Consider the following 24,644-nt stretch of genomic DNA (forward strand, 5'->3'; position numbering starts at 1 on the left):
TTATTGTGAGTCTTCCCTAACACTCGCAAGTTAGAACCAGGGCAAATGTCCAACTAGGCTTATTGGCTATATAACCAGAATATAGAGAAGCGGGAATTTAAGTTGTTATATTTGTTTATTAGATACTAATGTGTAATCCATACTAATATTATAAATGCGAAAGTAACTCTGTCTGTCTGTCTGTTACTCAATCACGCCTAAACTACTGAACCAATTTTCATGAAATTTGGTATGGAGATATTTTGATACCCGAGAAAGGACATAGGCTACTTTTTATCCCGGGAAAATGACGCAATCCCGGAAATCCCACGGGAACGGGAAAAAATGATGCGGGTTTTTCTTTGACTGCGCGGGCGAAGCCGCGGGCGGAAAACTAGTGTGTAATATAATAATGTGGTCGCGAGATAGACTATACAATTTTCTACCTTCCCACGAACAATTTAATTCAATTACCGTTCGAATTGTCGCTATGAACGAGTCTCAGTTTTTAATGTTTACTCTTGTCTCTTATTGTATAATAACTGCAGTAAACACTGCGACATGAACTATTTTCTATCGAGTTTATTTAAACTCTAAATTAATGGGCACTTTTAGATATCACTGCTGTTAACAATATTTTTTTAGCGTAATTGATCACAGATTAAGTGCTATTTAGTCATTGAGATAATATTACTACGTATGGAGGAGACACCACGAACAAAATCTGTGCGCCATTTTTTTGCTCTAACTAAGTTTTAAAAATTATTATCTAGTAAAGTAGGTACTTACCGATGAAAGTTATTCCTTTGCACTTTTCCGTATTATTTGTATTATTTGTGCAATATCGTAACATACACGAAGGCATATTTGATGCGTTTCACTTTAAAACCATTAAAAAAAACCGCTCAACATACGCCACATGGCGTATGTTGAGCGGCGGAACATAAGTGATGTAGGCGGTGTCGTCTCCATATTAATATTATCTCAATGTATTTAGTACATAATATAAGATATGTAATGTTAACAATATGTAACAGAAATTTCTTGCCACATAATATATCCATAAGTTTCTTACGTAAGTACTCTTAGAAATATTTCTTATAACTAAGTGGTAAGTGCAAAGATATATGATTCCGACTCCGTGCCGGATTTAAACCAAAGGCACTCTTGACTCTAAAGCCTAGCGCCCAGGGCGGGATAATTTGGAGAGAGAGACTTTATTTTCTTCACAATAATTACTTAAATCTCGTTCTGAAATTTTCGTAGTCGTAAGCAATTTCTTTATAGGTACTTAATGTCGCCTATTTAATTCCTAACTTCATTACTTATATCAAAGTTAGTGAAATATTCGTAGCATTAACAATAATGGCCCATATGACTTAAGTGCCTCGCTTATCTGCAATCAGAGTGGTATATCAGTGTCACTCAGTTGCTAAAGGCTTAACATAATTAATGTAAAGGGATTGAAGTCGACATCTGAAGTCGTGGTATGTCCTTCCGTTCCCAACGTTTACAAGTTGTACAGTCACAAAGAAAACATCATTAAAGTCATTTTCTTCACTTTAAATTTATCTTAGTAGTTACCTACCTATACCAATATTATAATGCTTCTAATGCATAAAATGCAACGTGTACTATCAAAAAAATAAGGGCAAGCTATTATTTTTTTGAGAGTAAACGTTGCCGAGATCAGTTAGTTTAATAAATAAAAAAAAACCCCCCGGCCGAATTGATAACTTCCTCCTTTTTTTTGAAATCGGTTAAAAAGGACGCGATTGACTTACGTATCAGAGAAATCATTAACAATTTAGACGTTGCTAATGACTTACAAAAACACTATGAGGAAAACCTACGTAGGTATGCGGTGTTTTAGCTTTAGGATAGATATCTATCTTTGGACATTTTGATCATGGCCGATGTCACGATGTGCCGTAATATTAGTTTCAAAACACTACATAAGAAAACTGATTATAACTGTAACACTATAAAAGTTGTGTGTAAATGAAGTTGCTTCCGAAGTTCAGTTGCTGACCGCGAAAAGTTTAATAAATATGTATGTATTTAGTTCAACTTCTTTCATGTGGTGGTTCTTTGATATTTTGTTTTGTTTATCATAATATTATTGCCAAGTTGGCACTTGGCATGTAAGCAGAATCAAGACATAAAAAGACAATAACGAGAAAATCGAGAAGGTACATTCTACTAATTCTTAAAAGAGCGGATATTCAAATATTTTACAAACAGAGAATTTTTAAAAATCAACCTTAAACACTTTTCAGCTCGACTGTATTTGTCACTCTCGTACATCACCGAGGCAAAAACTTACTGAGGAAACTATTGAAAAATAATAGCCAAGATTAATAGATATTTTATGAATTTATTACCACAGGAATGTTTGTACTCGTTTAATGAATGGCTCATGCAGTTTTTACAGCAATGGTTTTATAACCATAAGTATATCAAAGTTGCTGATTGTATCTGAACCATGCTTATCGTATTTTATGATGCTTGGGAAAATATTAACTAAGATAAAACTATTTATGTATGTAATAATTCATATATTCCTACTTCTTGGTGTGCAAAAGATAATATTTAGTTTAGACTAAAACGAGAAGCTATAAAAACTATTATTAGTGTAGGTATAGTAGAGCCATTTTAATAGGCAACATTTGACAGTTCAACAAAATTCTACAACGTAACCTAGTAACGACAACATAGAATAACATGATATTTCTTTCTGTTAGATCTGCACATTTGCTTAACTTTTTTCAATAACGATTACATATTTATAATAATAATGACCGATACAAGTAATTTTAAGATTTCATTTTACTGATGAACCATTCTAAACATAATAAACAATTTCTGAATTGAAGAACTGACGTCGCTACAATTTTGTGTCAATAAACCTTTTTTCTTTTTAAATACTAGAGATGTTACTCTAAAAATCGAGATCTGACATCTAGAATCGAATGCATTGATTACTTTTGAACAAAAATCATCATAAATTAATAAATTCGATTTACAAATGTTTCAAATCCGTATCGATTAATTCACTTTAATCGATGTTTTTAAGCAGGTTACCTCTCTTCGAAGATAAAATTGATAGACGTCAAATGTTGCCTATTATATCCATGCTGAATACGAGCTAGTTACCTATCACAAGTATCGTGTAATGTTAAAGATTATATGGGCCATAAACAAAAAAGAAGAAGAAGAAGAAGATTATATGAATTGGAAGATTGTTTGAATGTTAAAAAAAATGTGTGCGTGTACTAGTGTAGGTACACACGTAAGAAGTGAAACTTCTTTATGACCTTATTTTTCAAAAAATAATTTACTATATGCAACTTTACAGAAATACGTCGAATCACGCGTGGTAGGGATAAGAAAAAGATGGCGCGTAACGGAAAAATGTCACGCGTAACGAAAAAATGTTACACTAAATTTTTTTCCAACCCCGATAAAGAAGTTTCACTTCAATTAGCATTACCTAAATTTAATTAGATACATAAAATATTTTGGATAAATTGTAGCTAGGTAACCACCTGCGTAGGTATAAACTATAAAGTAATTGCAATTATATTTGCCAGGAAATTGTTATAAATAATGAATGAAAACAGGTAATAAAGGTCTAGATAAAAGTTGGCTTTCAATATTATTTCCCTTTTATAAATATTCGAAAATGTATCATTGTATGAACGTTTCACTTGTAGGTATTATTTAATGAAATTTTACCTTTATGTAGTTTAATTATTAAAGTTATATAGGTAATTCAAAAACATTGTGTTGAATTGCTTATAATATTGCGCGGTTCTGTATTGTTTCCAAAAGTAAGTACATAATTTTTTATTCATTTTGCGGCAGTTTTGCTGGAATATTACTCAGAAACAAAAATTTCATCCGTGACTTCTCGAGAATTATTATGAATCTCTTTTTACGATTGTTGCTTCATCATCATTGTTTAAAATTTAAAAAATATTTCCGCTGCTTTTCATTTCTCTGAACGCGCAACTTTTTAAGCTTGTTTTATAATTACAGTATTTATTCTAAAGGATGCATTAAGATATTTTCTTGTATTAATATTTCACTTCTAGGTCGCGGTAGGTATATACGTAGAATAATTTCTTACATCTTATATATAAAAATGAATCGCAAAATGTGTTGGTAAGCGCATAACTCGAGAACGGCTGAACCGATTTCGATAATTCTTTTTTTATTATATTCCTTGAAGTACGAGGATGGTTCTTATGTAGAGAAAACGTAAACATGTACCACGGGCGAAGCCGGGGCGGACCGCTAGTTTTGAATAATATTATAAATTAAAAATACTGGAGATAAAAACATTCAACGTGGTAGGAAGGTAGGTTTAGCAGCGGGATAATTTTATGATAATATTCAGAACTTGAATCAAATGGACTTCGATAAATTTATTTGTTTTGAATGTGAAGATGTCAAACTTGTTTTGTGATTTTAAAGACATAATAAATTAATAACTTAAAAGATTAGGTGCAATTCAATATCTTCATTAGCACTTAGCAACAGGCTCGTCTTTAAAACGTTTAAGTCACACTGTCCATTACACCAAAGACACCTGAGGGCTCAAAGGCCCATTACCAACAACTTGTTTTAAAAGAGCTTTTGTTTTGCTCCAACCATCCCGAAGGAAGAAGTCGGCGCCCGCGCTGTGCATTGGCGCCTTTCTTTCCTAAAACGAGACGGCTATACGATTCCCGCGTGCAGAAAAGAGACAAAACAAAAGCATTCCACGCCGGACGGTCGGTCCGAATGAATCCAGTTTGCTTGTTATACGCCGGTTATTCGGTTGTGTATTTTGGTACCCACGCGACAATTAGGAAGTGATGTTAAACAAAAGCTTAATTAACGTGTGTGTTTAAAAACAGTTTGACGAGGTGACAAACGGATATGTGTTAGGTGACTTCTGTGTTGAGTGTCCCGAGGGAAGGTAAGGACAAGAATGCAGGCTTACACCCTCTCCCGTCTCTCAAGAATGCAACGACTCGAGCGCACCTTGCGTTCACGAAAACTTGAATCAATACAATTACATCGTAATCGATTGTTGTGGAACTAGCTGTTGGGTCAGATACCTCAACTTCCTCGAATATCAAACAAAGAGTTATCGATTATCAACGTGAATCTTAATTTGTTAGATAATATTAGGAAGTTCATTCATAATTTTATTGACAAACAAAAATGTTACTCAAGAGACCGTTTTGTGATTTATTATATCAATATAACATTTTTAGACTATTTTTTCTTCGATTGAAGTATTGGTATTCTTAGTGAAAGATTTGCTGTTGTTTACTTTATTTTATAACCAGTAATGCGGGTAGTCAATGCAATGCGTGACCATAGTATACAAAAAAGGAAGCTATAAAAACCCAAATTTAAATATAATTTAGTGGGTTTATTGGTATGTATAGCTGAGATAGGTCATGTTTTAAAACGAAGCATTCTTATTGTTATCTCGGATGTAAGTGACCTTAATAATGCACGAGATTGACGATAATAATAATATAGTTCGATTAATGTTAAATTTAATACCTATATGCGAATTGGTCTATTTTATTATTGCTATTTTAATTAATCAATTGGCACAAAAACTCAACTCAAGAAAATAACAAAGAAGTAAAATCCATCTAATTAATTTAATGGCAAGTTGGCAACTAAGAAAATTTAAAGCAATAAAATATAGCAAACTTAAAGTAGTATTCTAGCTAGCTGAATTAAAACAAAAAAAAAAACAAATGCTAACCACTTATAAAATTCGACTCTTTAAAATATACCTAAATGTCCACCGTAGTTACTTACGCGGAGATTAATTTCTTCATAATCTTTTTGTAAGAACATTGTTTACGGAATGCGGAATGCAGATGGAATGACACATTGCGATCGTCCGGCCATTTTTGCAAACCATTTTTGGAAAGCATCCATGTGATTATGAGACATCGTGCAAATATTGTCACCATGTGATTGTGTATTTAGACTCTATGTACTTGAAATAGAGTGCATTATTGAATGTATGTTTTGGGAACTGTGATATGGAATATTTTCTTAGGATACCTACGTATTTTTTCTTGTTTGAGTAGGGATGATGTCTTTATTAAGTTTGAATTTAGGATGTCGACTTATATTCGTATTAAGCAAAATTGTTTCTATTTACATATTTGTTCTTCATATTTCGAGATTTGGAAAATTACGTTTTTAGGTAGGTATCACGTTTACCTTCGTAGTTCGTGTAGCTTTACCACAGGCTTTACTCCGTTCAATGTTTTATATTATAATCTACGTCCTATATCATTAACACCTGTCCAATGTCCTTTTTATAAAAAAAAAATACTTAATTGAGGTAAGTAGTAGGTATTTAAAAGTTTTATTTATTCACATCAAGACTGATTAATGGGTAGGAAAAGCAATTTGTATAGGTAGGTTTTTACCTATTTAAAATAATATTGAATATCTATACATAATCTACAAATACAAATACTCAGAACTGACTACCTACTGCATTTAACCATAGTATAAATACTATGATTTAACTCTCCTGTAGAAAATGAAACATTTCTCTGCGAGCGGAAGCCGTTTACATGTAATCATATATGAAAACGTAACAATTCTCGCAAGACGCGAAATAATACACCTCTTAAATTTATTACGTAGGAGGACACTGCGCCTACCGCGGTACATTTTTATTATACCCAATGGAAAGCTTTTCTTGAATTCTGGATGCGCTTAGAAAAACTTCCATTACTTAGATTAGGTAGGTACCTATATGAAATGAACAATGAAGATGACGTAAGATGTTGGGATGTATTCAATACCATAGATACCTACAATTAATTAGAAGTTAGAACATAATAGCTAGGTTTAAATTGTAAAAAGATTGTTATATATACCTATAGAAGTTGTACCTATGTAGTTAATACATGATAACAGTTACCACGCAAAGCATTATACCAAAATATTGATAATATCTATACATATAATAAATCTGTAGAAGGGTCAATTCTGTACATTGAAAATATTGAAAAAATAAATAGCAGAGGGTGTTACTGGATCGATACCAAACCCAAATATGTGATAAAAAAAATTTTTGTCTGTCTGTCTGTCTGTCTGTATGTGAAGGCATCACGTGAAAACTAACTGTTCGATTTCGATGAAACTTGGTATAATTATACCTTATTATCCTGGGCATAAAATAGGATACTTTTTATCCCGGAAAAATACGTAGAAAAAAAATAAATCTTATTTTTTCCGCGCGGACGGAGTCGCGGGCGGAAGCTAGTTGTTATTAAATGTATTAACTGTCTTCCCTTTTATACCATTTGAAACCCATCGTAAGTAATACTTTAGACCGGGAGATACTGACACAAAATTTCGAGTCATTTGTAACAGGATGTCGGTTCTACAGGGTTCTTAGTACGCAATGACAAAAAGAAAAATGATGGTGTGAACGCTGGTACCGGCGGCTTAGTCGCGTGGGTGTTAGTCGAACTCATCGGAAAATAGCGAAAGTCAAACGATTTGTAACAGTATGGCACTTATTTTTCCTGTAAGTTTGAGGATCAACGAATATAAATACAAAATTTCAAAGATCTAGGTGTTGGAAATCTTCACTTATATAAATTAATAATAAATTTATTTCTCAAGTATGACAGCACTTTTTCCCCCTACTAGAAGTATGGCAAATATAATAATGGTCACATTTTATCAAATACTCTCCAAAAAGCCAAATGCAATACTGGTACAAAAAGATAGGCGAAATAAAAAAAATTTGCACATTTTCGGCGGTATGGCGACCATTTGGAATCGTCCGAAAAGTATGGCATGGCGATTTTCGTAAATGGCTGCACAACGATGGTTACCTGTGCAAAAGTTAGCTTGGTACAAATGGTTGAATAATTGTTTTTTTTAAATCAACACATTCGCGTCGGTATGGCGGGCTGTAAGTCATACCGGAAAAGTATGGCATGACACTACCGCCTACTTCTTTTTTATGGGCTATCGGTAAATTCTAAAATTTTTGTGTTACAAATCGTTTGACTTTCGCTATTTTTCCGACGAGTTCGACTAACGCCCACGCGACTAACCCACCGGTACCAGCGTTCACACCATCATTTTTATTTTTGTCATTGCGTACTAAGACCCCTGTAGAACCGCCATCCTGTTACAAATGACTCGAAATTTTGTGTCAGTATCTCCCGGTCTACTTCGTTGGTTTCAATTTAATGTATTTGCATATTTACACAATCGTAGCAGAAACTCTTAGCAAGCAATCTTTTTAAACGACGCTCTTACATTTCGCACAAAATGCTCTACGCGTGTACATAATAAAAGCTATGTTAATGTTCATGTAGAAAATGTATGGCAAATACTCAAGCCTGAACTCCATTTAATACACGAACCAGTAAGATAATAGCAGATAATTTTTGCGCAATCAGTATTTCTCGAAACCATCTTCCCAAAAGCTTTTATTATTTTCGACGGTCGTAAAGTTTCTCCATTAATTTTAACATTCATCATCGTCAACTTTTACGATGACGCCTCTGATTAAAGAAATTGACCTTCAGGACATTATTTTGATTACTCTGCGCGCTGAAATAAAGAAATGTCTGTCATAAATTAGCTTCGCGGTCATAAAAGGGTCGATTTATATTAAAATATCGCTTACTTAATGGTACGAAACGTTTGTCGATTGCAAATACGAATTTTGGTAATAATTATAACAGAAAACAAATTAAAATGGAGTTAGAGTTAAAAATACTGCCCATTAGCATCGACTCTAAATCTTCTTAAACATTTCCTGTAAATGATACGAGCAATCGACAATCGTATGTCCCAGAATAAAAAAAAAAACTAACCTTTGACGTACGCAAATATTTTAAAAACTAAATGTAGTTCCTGGAATTACAACATGAAATGGAATGACAGGAAAGAATCTTTCAACTAAGTTAACTAACAAAAACAGTTGTAAAAATTGCTCATCGTAATATTATTTAAAAGTTAAACTATTCGTGTATAATGCAGTAGCTGTTTTTCGTAATAAATGTTATATACAATATTAATAGAGTTATTTAGAATCACTATTATTTCAATCAACTGTTCCGAGTAATTTTCTGCTGATTTGTTTAGCGTCTACAAACAATATGTATTATATTTCTCTTCCTATTTATTTGAGTTCTCTGTATCCGCAAACATATATTATATGTAAAATGTATAATATGCGTGGGAAGCAATAATTAGCATAATATGACATTTTTTATGAACGTACAGCATGTTAGAAATCACGTAGCCATGTTCTTATCATGTAGACTTGTTTATTGTTTTATCTTATTAAATGCCCTGCGATATGATCTATTTTCTTATAACGCGTGATGTTTGTTTTGGGTTTTTACTTTTTAGTTGTGTAATGTGTGTGTAATTTGCAAATTGGTACGTTTTGCTAACGACTACAGTTACCTATAATAATTTATGGTATAGAAGTTGTGTTATGGTTAAGGTTTTTTGCTTATTTTATTAGTATTTTAGTAATAAAACCTAAATAAATCTATTATTTGATAGATTTATTATAAAGGTTCTATTTATGACCTAGGTTCATGCTTAATTTCATTCAATGCACCCTATTATTTTGCAAAGCATAGGCAACAAATACATTATAGCATTTTTTCTCGCATGATATAATACTATAAAATAAAATTACAGTTAATTACCTACTTATTTCCTGTAAAAGTTTAACACTATCACCATGGAAAAGAGTTGTGAAATATTTACCAACTATATTGTCCAAAACTATAAAAACCGATTGCAGCCCAACAAAAGCGTCTTAAAATTTTCGAGCATCAAATTTGAAACTGCCGAGCATTAAAAGTGTAACATTGGCCATGCTTCATACGACGCTTATACGAAGCTTTATGGAAAAAGCTTGTAAGAACGTAAAAACGCATTGAATCCACGGAATTGTGCTTCAGAGTCACTCATTAAAAGAGCTTTTGTCCATAGGTCGTAATGGACTGTTACTTTACGTTTGCCTTTTGAGGCGTTGTAATGGACATATTAAGCTGGGACAAATAACGATGTAGAGCTCTTGTTTTGAGTTTAAAAGAGACTTCATCTCTTTGTTGCGATTGACTTTTATCTCTAGTATATATTAAATAGGGCATACAATGGATTGCATGATTGTTACGAAGTCTTTGAGTTAGTAATATATCGTATTGTATAAATTTTCCTAGAAGCGACAGCCAGCTTCCCTTGAAAGGTCGACGTATCGATTCGTAGCACGAAATGACATTGCGTTTAATTCGATGAAAAAGAGGGCAGCCTCTTTTTGCCGTATATAAGATGAAATTCATATGAAAAGGTTCAAGTTTTATCCTATTATTAAAATCTGCTGTGCATTTTGTTGCTTCCATGAAAATATAATCAAACCTTTCATGCTATTACTATGATTTTTACTACGTATTGTTTAATAATAAAAAGCGTATTATTTTATTAAAGAGAGTATAAGAATTCGGCGAATTAAGGATCGTAAATAAATGACCTGATGATAATACATGCAGACGAGCTTGAATACCGCACACTAATTTCATTACTGAGTATACAAATAGTTCAAAGTGTATTACCTGATTCAGTCATACTAATATAATTATTACGGGCTCATTTGCACACATTCGCCACAACTCACATACATAATAGCTCACATAAGCAATGGGCTGGAATTCCATCAAGATAACCTAACAGGACGCCTGTACAATCTTCATAGCCATAATTAATCTGACGCGCCACATAAGATGGATCTCAGAGACTATCATATAACCCGTTTATCTATGAGAAAGATTAATTAATATAATTACCGCTTGTGATGTTTGGATGCCACGAAATGTGAAATCTAGCAAATAATCTTTGAGGTTTTATTATATTTACATTTTGTGGATTGACCATCTTACGTTTTTGTAGCAGGTCAGGTGAAAATATGATTGTTTCATGAAACTGATATGTGGTATATATAGTTCTTAATAAAAGATTATTTGCATGCATATTAAGGCAATATAATATAATATTCTCTTTCGTAGTTAGCTAGTTTTAATAGAAATTGAGCATCTTAAAAATAGAACATAAATTAGCAAAAGTTTCTTTCTTTGCAACAGTAATCGCATTCCGTTAGGCGCGGGACATATACAAGCGGCGCGGCGCGCCGCGGGCGCGCTGCCGGCGTGCATCGGGTGCGCTATTGGCATTTTGTATGAAATAATTTTGGAAAGGCGCAACCTTGGCGCAACCTTGGCACAACCGTGGCGTGCCGTCTCGACGCCTGTCCAAAATTCTTTCATACAAAATGTATAAGAAGGACGTGGTGCAAAACAGATTCAAGAGGTGCGCTTATGGCACGCCCGCGCCCGCGCCGCTTGTGTTTGACCCGCGCCTTAGGTATACCAAACCTTGAATCTGTGTCGAGAGGTTCAATAGTTATGTTAAATGTATATCATCTACATATTATTATAATTTTAGAATTAGATATTAATAAGAATTATTGCTAATAAATAAATTAATAAAAATAATGTCTATTATATTTGTGCGTCTCTACAATATTAATATTATGTATTAGATATTTATGAACAAAATATTGTCAAACAACTATTATTATTTATTATCTTATAACCGATATAACGACGATTTGAAGAAATTAATTTTAGTAACAAGTTTGTCCTGTATATAAATTGATGTTTTTGTATGATTTCAATAATTTATTATTAAAGCTAATGTAAATTATTATTGCTTGGACGTAATTAGTTTTTTCATCTGCTAATGCAACCGTTTATTTAATAGTAAAGGAAATTACATCGAAAGGTTGATTCAGAAAATTAGCTCAAAAACTTTTAAATTGCTCAACAGTGACTCATAAAGAACGAAGTGTTTTTAATATAGGTAGATATTATAAAAAGCATATCTTCTATCTTAATCGAGTTATTTAATTCGATTCTCTAATAATTTTTTAAATAAAATAACCATTCAAGGAAATATAAAAAAAAAAAACAAATCAGTTCGAAGCACGTTCGCCTATCTTAAAATTATATCGGACTATACGAAAAAAAATGTGATCTGCAATTCGAAGCGGCTTTTATCCTACATAAAAATAATATAATGTCAAATTCAGCTTAGTATCTGGCAAAAGTACTCCGCCTATCCAATTATATTTACGAAGTTGAACTCGCTGTAACATGGCTAATTCGTTACAGCTTTTAGCCTAAAATTTTCACAAAGCCAAGCATCACAAATCACAATATGCGAGATAAAGCCGATGCTACACTGCACCGTGTCACTCTAAACACAATATAGGGCGAGCACGCCTTAAAAAGCCTGCACGTGTGGATAGTACTTAAGGCACGAGCTACAGACAATCTAGCCCTTCAGCGGATTTTGAACCCTATCGTTCTATTCTGGCCGGAAAAAATCTCGATTCTTGGTGGTCTTTGAAAGAGGAAAGTCGAAAGGGTGAATTTTATAAATGGAACGAGAGCTTTTAAACGGAGTGCCGTCCGAACATCGTAGATCCCGGACTAAATGAAGTATGCTTAATTATCACTGGGTTACGCTCCGTTAAAATATCCAAGAGATAGTAGATAAAACATCGTCCGACTAAATGGTAAACATGGGAACAAATTATTTTGCGCAGTTGATTTTCGAGAATATTTATACGTCGTATTTTGTGCCTAATTTAGCGTGCCGGCTGAGAGGGATTACTGAAAAGGTCTTTTGAGGAAATATTGAGAAAGTTTGCGCGGGTAAATGTTCCAAACAAGAAGTCCGTTCGGATTTTTCCCCACTCCATAAGAATAGGATACATTCATTAATTATTCTGTTGTGTGTAGAGTTTGAGCTTGCTTTTTAAGAGCTTCGCGATTTATAGTGAAATTTATTTGCGTAAAGTGGGAAAGAGGCCTTTTGTTGTTATTTTTCAAAATGGTATATAACTGGATATAATGGAATGGATTGAAATTTTATCAACCTTGCCAATTTGTTACAGAAGAGATTCTTTAAAAAGATTTCTATTTTTAAAACGGTTATTATATAAGCAAATGTAGAACAACATATTTATTTTAATAGAACATAAGCCAAAATACATAAGATATGAAATACATAACTATAAGAATAAACAAAACTGTGCCAAGACGAAGGCTGTATAGGACACGTTCAAAACTGCATTAAGGTCTTCACAGAATCAGATTAACTATTGTTTGGAAGAGAGCGCTCAAACGACGCTGAAAGCTTCTACATATTGTACGGTATGCGAAGGCTCGATTCAAGGAAAATATTTGTATGGGAATTTGGTTCTTATAAATATGTAACGTGATGACATAGTTGGGTGCAGCATGTAAGCTAGACAAGTGTATTCAGGGTATTGTTGTTCTATCGGGAGTACACTTTGTTTACGGTTGCAAGAACTCTATCAATTTGGCTCCTCACACTTTATGGAAAATACTAGTTTTAATGTACATACATGATATTATATTGATTATGCATGTATATTTATTAAACAAGTCAATCCTTAGATTTAGTAAACCTGAAAATACAAAAAAAGTTATATGGTAAGTATCAACTAATTATTAATATTCAATTAAATATTTTTACAACAAATATTGTCCAACAAACCCATTTTAACAACAGTTGCCTCAAAAAAGGTTAATAGAAAATACGTGAGTAGTAGTCGCTATTGTTATGCGAAACTAGAGGATTTCAGGCTTTTGTTTGCTCCAAGTTTTACTTTGCTTAATATCGCGGTAAATGCGGGATAACGTGATCAAAAATTGCTCCCATTTGAATTTATTGAGATATCTTAAAACTCGTTAAAGTTAGGGCTGTTAAAACTTTCGTGAATGCTATCATTATGTGAATAAAAGTTCAAGGGATCGTTCTGATGATTATGTTTAAATACGGAGCAAATTTGTTTTTCCGCTTAGAAGTTTTGTGCGTTCGTTTATCTCAATCATTTTGAGGGGATTTTGAAACAATTCAACAAATTGTGATTACATTTTATTATTTGAAAGATTCAGTGAGAGTTGGGTTTAGGGGTAGTACTGAAAAAAATCGAATTACACACGATATATAAATGTAATATAGAATTTATCTACGACAATCCCTAATTCAATTACTTAATTGAAACTTAGATAAATTAGAGTGTAATCTTCTGTTAATTCTTGATCGTTACAGACTACATGTAATTAATAATAGTGTTATATTTTATAGATGTTATCAGGAGATTGCTTTGTAAGCAATGTAATTACATTATATTAGTTAATATGGGAACATGTGGATACGGATAGCTAATATGTAACTTATAATTATTATTAATTAGATATATTGATTTTGTTTTATAATATGGATTAACTTTACCTTATACAAATATATAGCAAATTATGATTTTAAAACGCCTTTCGTTCATTAAATTCATATAAATTATTAATATTATACATTTGAAGTTTAACAAACTTGTTTGTTGTTTGTGTTTGACACACCTGAACCGCTAAACTAATTTGAATTAGTTTTGGTATTTTGATAGACATTTGGAAAACAAAGTCTCTGAAGAAATATAAATATTGAAGGGAGTAAGATAGGAATCGAAAGAGGAAATAATTGAAATCATCATCATTATAAAAATATTGTAAGAATTTATTCACAAATAATGCACACCTTAAACAAAAATAATTATAACGAAGTATATGTATCTATTAACAAAATCTTATAACAGGATTCGGTTGATTATTCAATGATCTATTAATAATAAAATAATACATTATTGGGCGTGACATTTAGAAACATAATTTGGTATTTAACGTTTTTTAAACGGTTGGCATTAATAAGATATATCAGCTATGGGTATGTTGTATTGTCTGCGATTTTTTTAACCTTTGACCATGAATAACAATAAATTTATGTTTGGTTGCCATTTAGAAAGGGGTTTGTGGGAACAATGTTAAAATAATACGAAAGCTGGACTAATATCTACCGTACAAAATTTTCTACGAATTCAAAAATTATAATTATAATTATAATTATAGTTCTTTCGATATTTATCGAATAAACCTTTTTATAAAAACCCTGAAATGCAGCAAAGTGCAGTGACTGAAACAGCGATGGTTGAAAAGATACTGTATCTTCAAAAATAAATACACAAGAGTTTCCTAACAAGCTGCAGGGACTAATCCGTTATCAGCTCTCAATATGAAGATATCCTGTAAACGAATTGCAACTTATGCACGTCCCCGATTGCAACAAATCGATAATCGGTTCTCAAGTGCAGGTTATTTTGAAACTCGATCGTGTCATCGATCGTTGGGACCACACACCGGCATTTCCGGGTTAGTTCGAGTTACCCTGACACTATTTACTCGATTCAATCGATTCGCAATCGAGTTTTGCGATTTAATTATGCAATTTACGGTGTTTGCGCTCTGCATCTGCTAACAAGCATGGGTTTGCATACAAATTTAGGGAATGTTTACACTGTGTGAGAATTTTGAGCCTTTTTATTGTTTTAAAAATAGTATAATATACCAACTTTATCTCGCCATTGTTAATATTTTGTTTGTGGGCTGTGGCGAACCACTTTTCGAAATTGATATTGTCTGAAGGGCATTTGAAATTGTTTATCGTTTACTGTCTCATAACAATTGGGAGTAAGTTTTAGGTGCCCTCTATAGCAAAGGGCGTTCAGCTGAAATGTCACTATATCATAGTTCAACTTTTCAGTGCTCCCTATGAATTATTATAATCTTTTCATAGTATTACTCTTTTTGACTTAAATATAAACGGAGTGTATTTTGTGTTACATGATGATGGCACACACTTTGAAATGTATATTTTTATCGATTTATTGCATCTTCAAACATATATAGAAATATTATTTATTATGTATATATATTTCTAAGTATGTATGACAAATACCTTAACAAATGGCCGTAGGTGTGTTTTCAATCGAGTAAGATTGAATGCAATTGAAGTACAAGTATCTACTTAGTGCAAGCTTAGCTCGTCATATCTCCGTATTCCTATTCTATTGTGTTAGTAAGCCGGCACAATAAGCCAGATTGAACGTCACAAAAAGTAGGCATGCTTGACATGGCCAGTCCATAAATTATAATATATAACATCAGTATTCAGTATCTTTATAAAAATATCGAAGTTACGCTTTACATATTAAACTTTTGTAACAATTACATATTTCTGGTCAGATTTATTTCGATAGTACTTTATACCAAGAAATGAAAACATTCAGTAAATTAAAGATTCTGTAAACAAATGGTTCGGAAAATGTTATCAACATTGTAATATGTAAGCTGTATTTAATATTTCTCATAAAAGTTTAAAATAGCCCATTGTTTCCACCGCGCCCTAATTAGTGAACAAAGTAATATGTAGACACGTTTCTTTGTACATTGTTCTAAATAACTGTATTCTTGGGCTAAGGCCTGGAACAAAACGTAGTTGGCTTTAGTAATAACGTATTTAGGTTAGGGATTGTGCGGGGCTTGGCTTGCTTCTATACTTTATTGAATCCAGCTTGCATCGTGAGCTCGGATTTGAAATGGATAATGAGAATAATTTTATTTCCAACTCGCTTTATTGACAGGAATATTAAATATTCGCTGTGGGATATCATGTCGAGCGAACAAACACTATTGGATTTAAGTATAACATTTTGTCAAATAGATACTTGGTATTGATTTTTCTAAAATTTTATCTGAATATTTTATGTTTATAAATTAAAGGATTGGCAGCGTTTGAGAAATGAAATTTATTTGATTTGAACTCTACTTTTGCATACATGTCTACAAGTTAATAACAGAAATCTTTATTCTTAATAATTATTTGTCTATAACCGGAAGAGCCGTGGCAAGTGACTAGTATAATGTAAAACTAGTATTAGCTAACTCTTCTTTACAAATTAGATTCTCTCAGTGTCCAGGAGGTACGTATGAAAGTTACAAATTAAACGAAGTACTTTAACTTCCAGAATTCTCTTCTCTACAGAGTCAAAGACACGTGAGTTGAATGAGTTCAGTTGGATAAATCTAGTTCATTGTTTTGTCTTACTTGTATATTTAGAACAACAACGTGTTGACGGGAACTTAAAACAAAAGATAGACTTAGTAACCAACTAATTTTCAAAGATATTGTTTATTAAAAAGAACAATAATAATTATGAATTATCACACAATATAGATCATCCATAAATTATCTATTCAAAATATACAATACCAAGAAACAACCAGCCTTCCGAGCGCCGTCTGTTCCGCTGCAAATATTAAAGTTTATCAAAGTCCAAACTACCAAATAGACTGTGTAAAACGGAATTTAATAAGGAACGTAGCTCGTGCTTGCAGCTTCAAATATTTGCTAAATATTCTCAAACCGCTATCGTTTACAGGCGGTCAATATTGACGGAGTTCATTTGAATAAATTGTTTACAACTCACAATGCACTCGCAATCAAATCAATTGCTCTTTCAATTGAATAGAGGAACGCGCTGAAAAATGCTCGCAAGCTGTTTGAGAAATACCTATCATGTTTGCATTCATAGAGGTTGAATCGCGACGTTAATTTGACGCGGTTTTATTGGGTCATGTTGTTCAACTTGAATGTACTATTTACCCTGGGAATTTTGTTAATTGTATTTAGTAGGTACATTATGTGCTTTGTGTATGTGTATTGGTGGAAAAGTGGGCAAAAAGCACGACAAAGCAGGCAACTATCATACGAGCAATGATATTATTATTATTATAATATAACAAATAATTTATTTTAAAATAAACATTTGAATTTAGCATAAACCGTTAAATGTATTTCTTAAATTACATGATGATATTTCAAATCTTATAAGACTGTATAAAATCTGATGAAATAGGATTTTTTGTACTATTTTACTGAATTACCGCAGAAACGCATCAGTACTTGTACCTATAAATAAATACATAAAGAAACAGTTAAAATTCCCACTTTCACTTATATCTCGGGTAACCAGTTAAATAAGTGTCGAATAAAAATCTTTGACATACAAAGGCAATTCTTTTCATTTGCATTGCGTGGTTTTTATGAGCAAGCATAATATTGAATGTAAACGCATGCGGGCGCATATAAAGCTCTCGTAAAAAATACATCTTTATGAATTGTTACGCATTCTTGGAGGTCCAGTAATGTATTGAAAGTTTATGTGAGTCTATAGCTGTTTTTATAGCAGATATAATTTCTATTGTGCAGCACTGGCTTTAATTTCAGTAATGATGCAGTGAAAGCTTTTAGACTTTACTTTCCATGTAGGTAGGTTAATAAAAGTTATTGTTGTTGTTTATGAGTAGTTCTTAATAATATTTTACTAAACTTAAGGGTATAATTGATCACCATTAATATTTTAATGGTTTTTATAAATTAAGACTTTAATATCGTATATCTTAAATGCACGTCTTTTAAACAATAAATTACAAATGTACGTTCTTCAAAGCACCATAAAGAAACATCATCCGTATCATGTTACGAATGAATCACTGATAATAATAAGAAATATAATACTAAACATTAAAATGAAATTATTGCCTGAAACAAAATACGTGCAAACGTCTTTAAACAAGCTGCCACAGAAAACTTTTATGGGCAATAACAAGCCGTTTAGATAGTAATAACTTCGCCTATTTCACTAATTAATCACGTTCGTGTCCCAATTCTCAGCCAATTACTGGAATATCGGCCTATTGTCCAATAACGGTTCATATGTGCATGTAACTTAAGTAACGATGTAGTATGGAGAACGTAGAGCAGTCTACACTCTGATATATATGCAATCATATTAAGAGAAGACGCTGATTCATTTATCTCAGAGGGAAATATTGTTAGGAGCTGTTCTTTCCCTGTCAAAAATTTTATAAGTCACATCCAGTTGTCAATTATTAAAATGGAAGTAATTTAAAAAGTAAAGAACGTGTAGCAATGTCATCTACGGTAAGCAAGCCATACGCAGCTAATAAATATATAATTGATTATTTTCTAGAAATAACGGTCGTATCAATATTAGGCCAACACTTGTCAATCGCGGCATTGACACACGCGTTCCTTATACAGAATGCGTCCGCTGTCACCTTCAAGGATGCATAAAACAGAATCGCGCCAATGGGACAGGATTAGCGAGGATATGTCAATAATATAGTGGATATGTCCTGTGTCCGCGTCGTGAATAACAAAATGTTTTTGATAGCGTTTGAATTATGAATGACGTGTCCCGTTTAATTTTACATACGATCAGATTTGAGGTTGTGAATGAAAACAAAGCAACGTTTTAATTGTGTAGTTTTAAGTTGTGGTACAGTCAAGAATTACATTCTTGTTAGGAAATTATCTTTAAAGGTTTTATCAGTAATGTGTATAATATTAGGTACCGGTAAAACCTGCTAGCTTTGCCAACGGTTGCAGACTTTGCCATAGCCAACTTCTGATGGAAAAAGTGTTGTCACATCTTAATATCAGTTTTTTGTCATGTATGCATGCCTTTATAGTAAAATTTATGAGTTAAATGGCAAAACCGAATGAGATGTGGCAGCCCAGCTTGTTTTTGAGATGTCATTTTCGGCGGTTACTTTTTTCGAATGTTGGCGGTATGAAACTTAGTGCTCCGGAACTTTTACAAAAACAAACGGGAAAAGCATTGCCTACGTAAGTATTTTTTTGATATTATGTTAACATAATGTTCTTTAGCTAAATAAAAGCTGATTTACTGTGCTACAAGCTACCTTTACTTCGCAATTGGTATTGGTAAATTCAACAACCCCAATCACAACGTCTGTGATGGTGACTTTGCCATGTTTTGTTGGAGGTTAGGGCTGCCACAAAATTTCTGATGAATATTTTAATTAAATTGTCATTGTAAGTACCTACTGACTGGTGAAAAAAAAATATAAATAGTTAGGTAGCCAGGTATGAAATACACAGTGCATGTGCTAAGATGAAGGTTGTTTTACAAAAGGTATTTATTTAATTAATTATTTATTGCACACACAAAAGAAATAGAGACACATAAAGTACAGCTAATAGGAAATAATGTGTACAAACGGATTTTAAAACTTGATTGGATTGGTTCCTAATCCTCCTAATCCTCCTTGATTATGTTTTTTTTTTTACTTTTACTAAATTGTTCCTGCTACGAAAACATTTTTATTTGACAACCCTAACCCTAACTTCTTCACATATAGGAAATATTTTGGAAAGGTTGGTGAATTTGCCACCTTCTTAGAGAGTTAAATTACCAGTGCTAAATAATATAAAGTTTTTACTTTATTTTACGGGATATAGGAAGAGTGCAAATATATTACTTTTTAACCTCATAAACTCCAAAAATTTCATTTTTTCTTTCATATGGCAAATTTACCAGAAGTGACAGCTAACTTTGCCATAATTGTTTTTATGCTTAAAATATTATAATTTACAAAAATGAAATAGATATTTAGTAATAATGTAAATTTTCATGAAATTTACTACGTCTAGGTGCAGGTTACTCATTACGTTTTCATACAATTATATTTTTTTAAAGCGAATCAAACTTTTTGACACATGAAAAAGTGGCAAAGTAAGCAGGTTTCACGGTACTCTATGTGATCATACATAATAAAGGATTCTTTTTGTGAGTTAATATAAGTCCATGCATACGTAAGTACAAAGTTAGCGACTATGAAGTTTATTAGACTGAAACGCAAAAGTGTTTATAACGTATTACATTTCCATGAAAGAAATTTCATAGATGCTATTCCCGTAATGTGCGAAAAACGATACTTTTTAAGAACGACTGCATTTAAATAGATTCGAAGCAACAATATAAAAGTTTACTAAGGAGTTTTCAATTAAAACCTATACTATAATACTGTATAGGAATCCACTGTTTACTCGTTCCTCCCATTTCTTCTGAGCTTGAAGGATTCTTTTAAAATAGAATTTGCTTATTCGCCATTGCATTTTAAAATTGCTAATTACTTTTCTATGCCCGTCTGTATACTTCCGTTTTAAATTCGCAAGTTTTTAGGAGAAGTTTAAATTGCTTGTATCGTTATTGGCTTTTATTTTGGTCATTATACAAGTAATAGTACATTTGAATTTTACATATAGATATTACTCGATACCTTTTGGTAACTTGGAAATTGGAAAAAAATCTTATTTCTATATGTGTTCGTAATTTGAATGGCATAGGTACGTTCTAAATATAAAAATGTGGATTATAACATCTACCTATCTCGTCTATTTCAATAATTAATTAATTAACAAGGAAACTTATCCCAATCGCTTAACTTATGTATAAATTCCTGTTATGACATTGAATAATGATAAATTATTGTCCATACGAATCAAATGAAAATTATGATCATGAAGCGTGTAATTTTTGCAAAATAATATTATAATTGGCAATTTTATAATATCGCTTTGTTAAATCGAAATTGAATGAACCACAATAATTATTGTTGTGTATTCATTTAAAGAGGAAAATTATAATATACTAGAGAATACCTTGTCACTTTTTTTTTTTTTTTCAAGTGGGGAAATCTTGCCTAAGAATACCTTGTCACTAACCCAAGATTATTAAATTTACCGTCATAGTTCATAGACTGCAACAATTTCTCCACATGAATGGTTATTGTAGATACCACTGCTAAATTCATTTCAGGCACAAGTTATCGACCCAAAATATATTCCGATTTGGTTATGTCATTCGTGTACAATTACTAAGTACTGACCTTATGGTTATCTGATGAGAATATCAAGTTACAGGCCAGTTGAGCGCTCATTTAAATACAAATGGACGTATCGACCATAAACAAACTGATGTAGTGTTGCCACTGCGTAGATAGCATCTATTAACGCTGTTCACTGTTACCAATGATTTAATGAGATTGCCAATTTCTTGTCTGCTTAAAGTTGTACGGATCGATAATGTTATATCCACATTTTGAGCTGTTGGGAAGTGTAAAGAATCCTCAAAGTTTTTAAGCTATTGCATAGCTTCTATCGCGGGTCTTGAGCGCGGGGACCAAATCCAGAAATTCCGTAACGAAAAAACCTCATGCTCCCCACTCCGACGGGCACGGAGGTGTGGCTTGAAGGCATAGCATGCAATAGCTTTACCGCGGCAGTACCCGAGTGCCACACGTCTTTTTTTTTTAATTTTGCTATTGCCAAAGATCGAAATTTGTTCCACATTTGCAGAAGTCGGTGTAATGTATAATGAAATAATCTTTTAATGCGTCAATTAAATAAAATTTGTTCCGCCCCGTTAGTAAAGTGTTCATCAAAATATAATCTTAAAAATTAAATAATATTAAATATCTTTTTTTTTTAAATAGCTATAGCCCGTAGGTGGCACAAAATCTTTTTTGTTTGTATGTAAACTGAGTAGGCAACTCGCTACTCAAATGATACAAAGAGAAAATGTTAGGCATTCTAAAACCGCCGTGTTCATGAATTTAAAATATGCTGAACCTCAACCCGATAAAACCATTTATAATGTAGATTTAAATGTAAATATAACCTGACTTAACGATTCCCAATGTAACAATATAAAGGCAATTTGATGTCTCGAGCGACAGATACTTTCTAACGGTTATACAGGGTGTCCCACTATTGGTATACTAAGCGCGAAGGAACTTGTAGTTTTGCATACACTGATCACGTAAAAAATACTTTAAAAAAAAATTACGTCCAAAATTTTTTGCTAAATTTTTCCTGAAAATCCATGTTTTCTTCTCTAGCTTCGCGCAGCCGGCATATACCGCTTCTCTAATATGAGCATTTTATCTATGAAAACATAATCTTAAACGATAGCTCACGTGCTGGTGGCAAAGTTGGGCGGCTCGCTTGTTATGGGTGTACACATAGAGTTTAAGAATTCATCTATTTGAAAAAAAAATGCGTCTGGAATTTTTTAATTATTTTTTACGTACTCAGCGTATGCAAAACTATAACCTCCTTTGAGCTTAGTATACCAACAGTGGGACACCCTGTATAGGAATCTGGAATGAAGTAAATTATTTATTGGTTCCCATTTTGAACAGATTGTGGAATCTTACACATAAAATCAATTACCTGAAACCGGTCAATAAACTTTTTAATGAAAGCGCTTATAAGGCGTAGGCTTCGCTTGTTTTGTACCTAGGTCGTATACAAGATAAAATTATTTGATGCTAACAAAGAAACTACCTTAAACGTATTTCTTGTTTAGATAAATCGTTAAATCAATTAATTATAGATTTCTACAAATATAATATTGTATTCGGATAATATTTAGATTTTCTGTGATAAGTGATAAGTAATACACTTATTGTCCTGTCATGTTTATAATTATTAAACACTAGCTTTCCGCCCGCGGCTTCGCCCGCGTTTTCAAAGAAAAACCCGTTCCCGTGGGATTTCCGGGATAAAACCTATCCTATGTGTTAATCCAAGTTACCCTCTATATGTGTGCTTAATTTCATTGTAATCGGTTCAGTAGTATTTGCGTGAAAGAGTAACAGACATCCATACATACAAACTTTCGCCTTTATAATAGTACAATTAGGATTAGGATTAATTTTCGCATTACTATGTCATATTCAAACTGAATACATATTTGAATAGTCTATATTTATTTAAAAATATTAATCATAATTTATTTTTAAACAATATGCATCAAAGTGTTAAAAGATTTGCATTACCTGTGATGGCTAATAGTAAACATCTGTTACTATCTGTATAATCTGTGACTTGTTTATGGTTTTCTGTGTTTTGGCGCGAAATTATTCTAATCTGTTTCATTTTTCAAATTATTGTTAAGTATTATAATTTGAGATAGTAAGTACCTAAATATGTGTTTTTTATCATTTTATATTTATGTTTTTGTTTTTATTGCAGGGCTTTTTCCTAAAATGGGACTTCGACGGGTTATTCATTTGCTGGTGGCAGTGATCGTACCAGTACTTGGTGGTGAGTTTAGATTTTATTCATTTTACTAATTGTTAAATTTATTTAACACCTTATTAATATAATTCGATAGTTAAAAATTAAAATTTATTGTTTGAACGTATGTGTGATAGGTGATAATAATATAATACAGGTACAATATCATTTTACAAACCTTATAAAAATTATTTGATTTCAGTAGCTTATAAAAAGTAATTTTTTACATATTTTAGCACACAATTATGATGATATTTACAATCATCCCTTTAACATTTTGACAAGATCAATACCAGTCACAAACAGCACACACACAGACATGTATATTTAAGATCTTGATACATGTCTGTGAGCACACAATTCAACAAAAGGGTCATGATTTTTAAGCGTTACACTTAGAAACTGGGTGGCTTTGTTCTAACTAGCGTCGCATATAGGCCACCGCACTAACGAGTACTTAACTTGTGTAAAGTTTTAATCTCTATGCATGCTGACAAAAATTGAAACGAGGTTCCGAACTACGGGGATAATCCTGCTAATGTCATAAATCAGAAAGTGGATAGAAATAGGTTTATGTTTCGAACAAAAGTGAAGAGACACGATTTGCCGAATTTGCTATGCACATAGATGCACTTTGTTCTATTTTGTATCCATATAGCAAAGCTATAAAAGTAAAATACCTTAAAATG

General features: G+C 32.4%; 1 protein-coding gene across 1 annotated transcript in view; it reads left to right on the forward strand.

Annotated features, from left to right (window-relative positions):
- The first annotated feature begins 4,766 nt into the window (after positions 1-4,766).
- The window catches only part of LOC149486951 (interference hedgehog-like), a 47,822-nt gene continuing 27,944 nt past the window's right edge, over positions 4,767-24,644 (forward strand). The window contains exons 1-2 of the mRNA XM_089696990.1: positions 4,767-4,945; positions 23,911-23,982. Of these exons, the coding sequence (XP_089553116.1) occupies positions 23,925-23,982 (58 nt within the window). The 5' untranslated portion in view covers positions 4,767-4,945; positions 23,911-23,924. The remainder of the gene's footprint in view (positions 4,946-23,910; positions 23,983-24,644) is intronic.

Source organism: Colias philodice, chromosome 7 (assembly GCF_061535455.1).
Source record: "Colias philodice isolate Cphi_HAF_F1 chromosome 7, ilColPhil1 Martin Lab GWU primary, whole genome shotgun sequence".
NCBI classification, from domain to species: domain Eukaryota; kingdom Metazoa; phylum Arthropoda; class Insecta; order Lepidoptera; family Pieridae; genus Colias; species Colias philodice.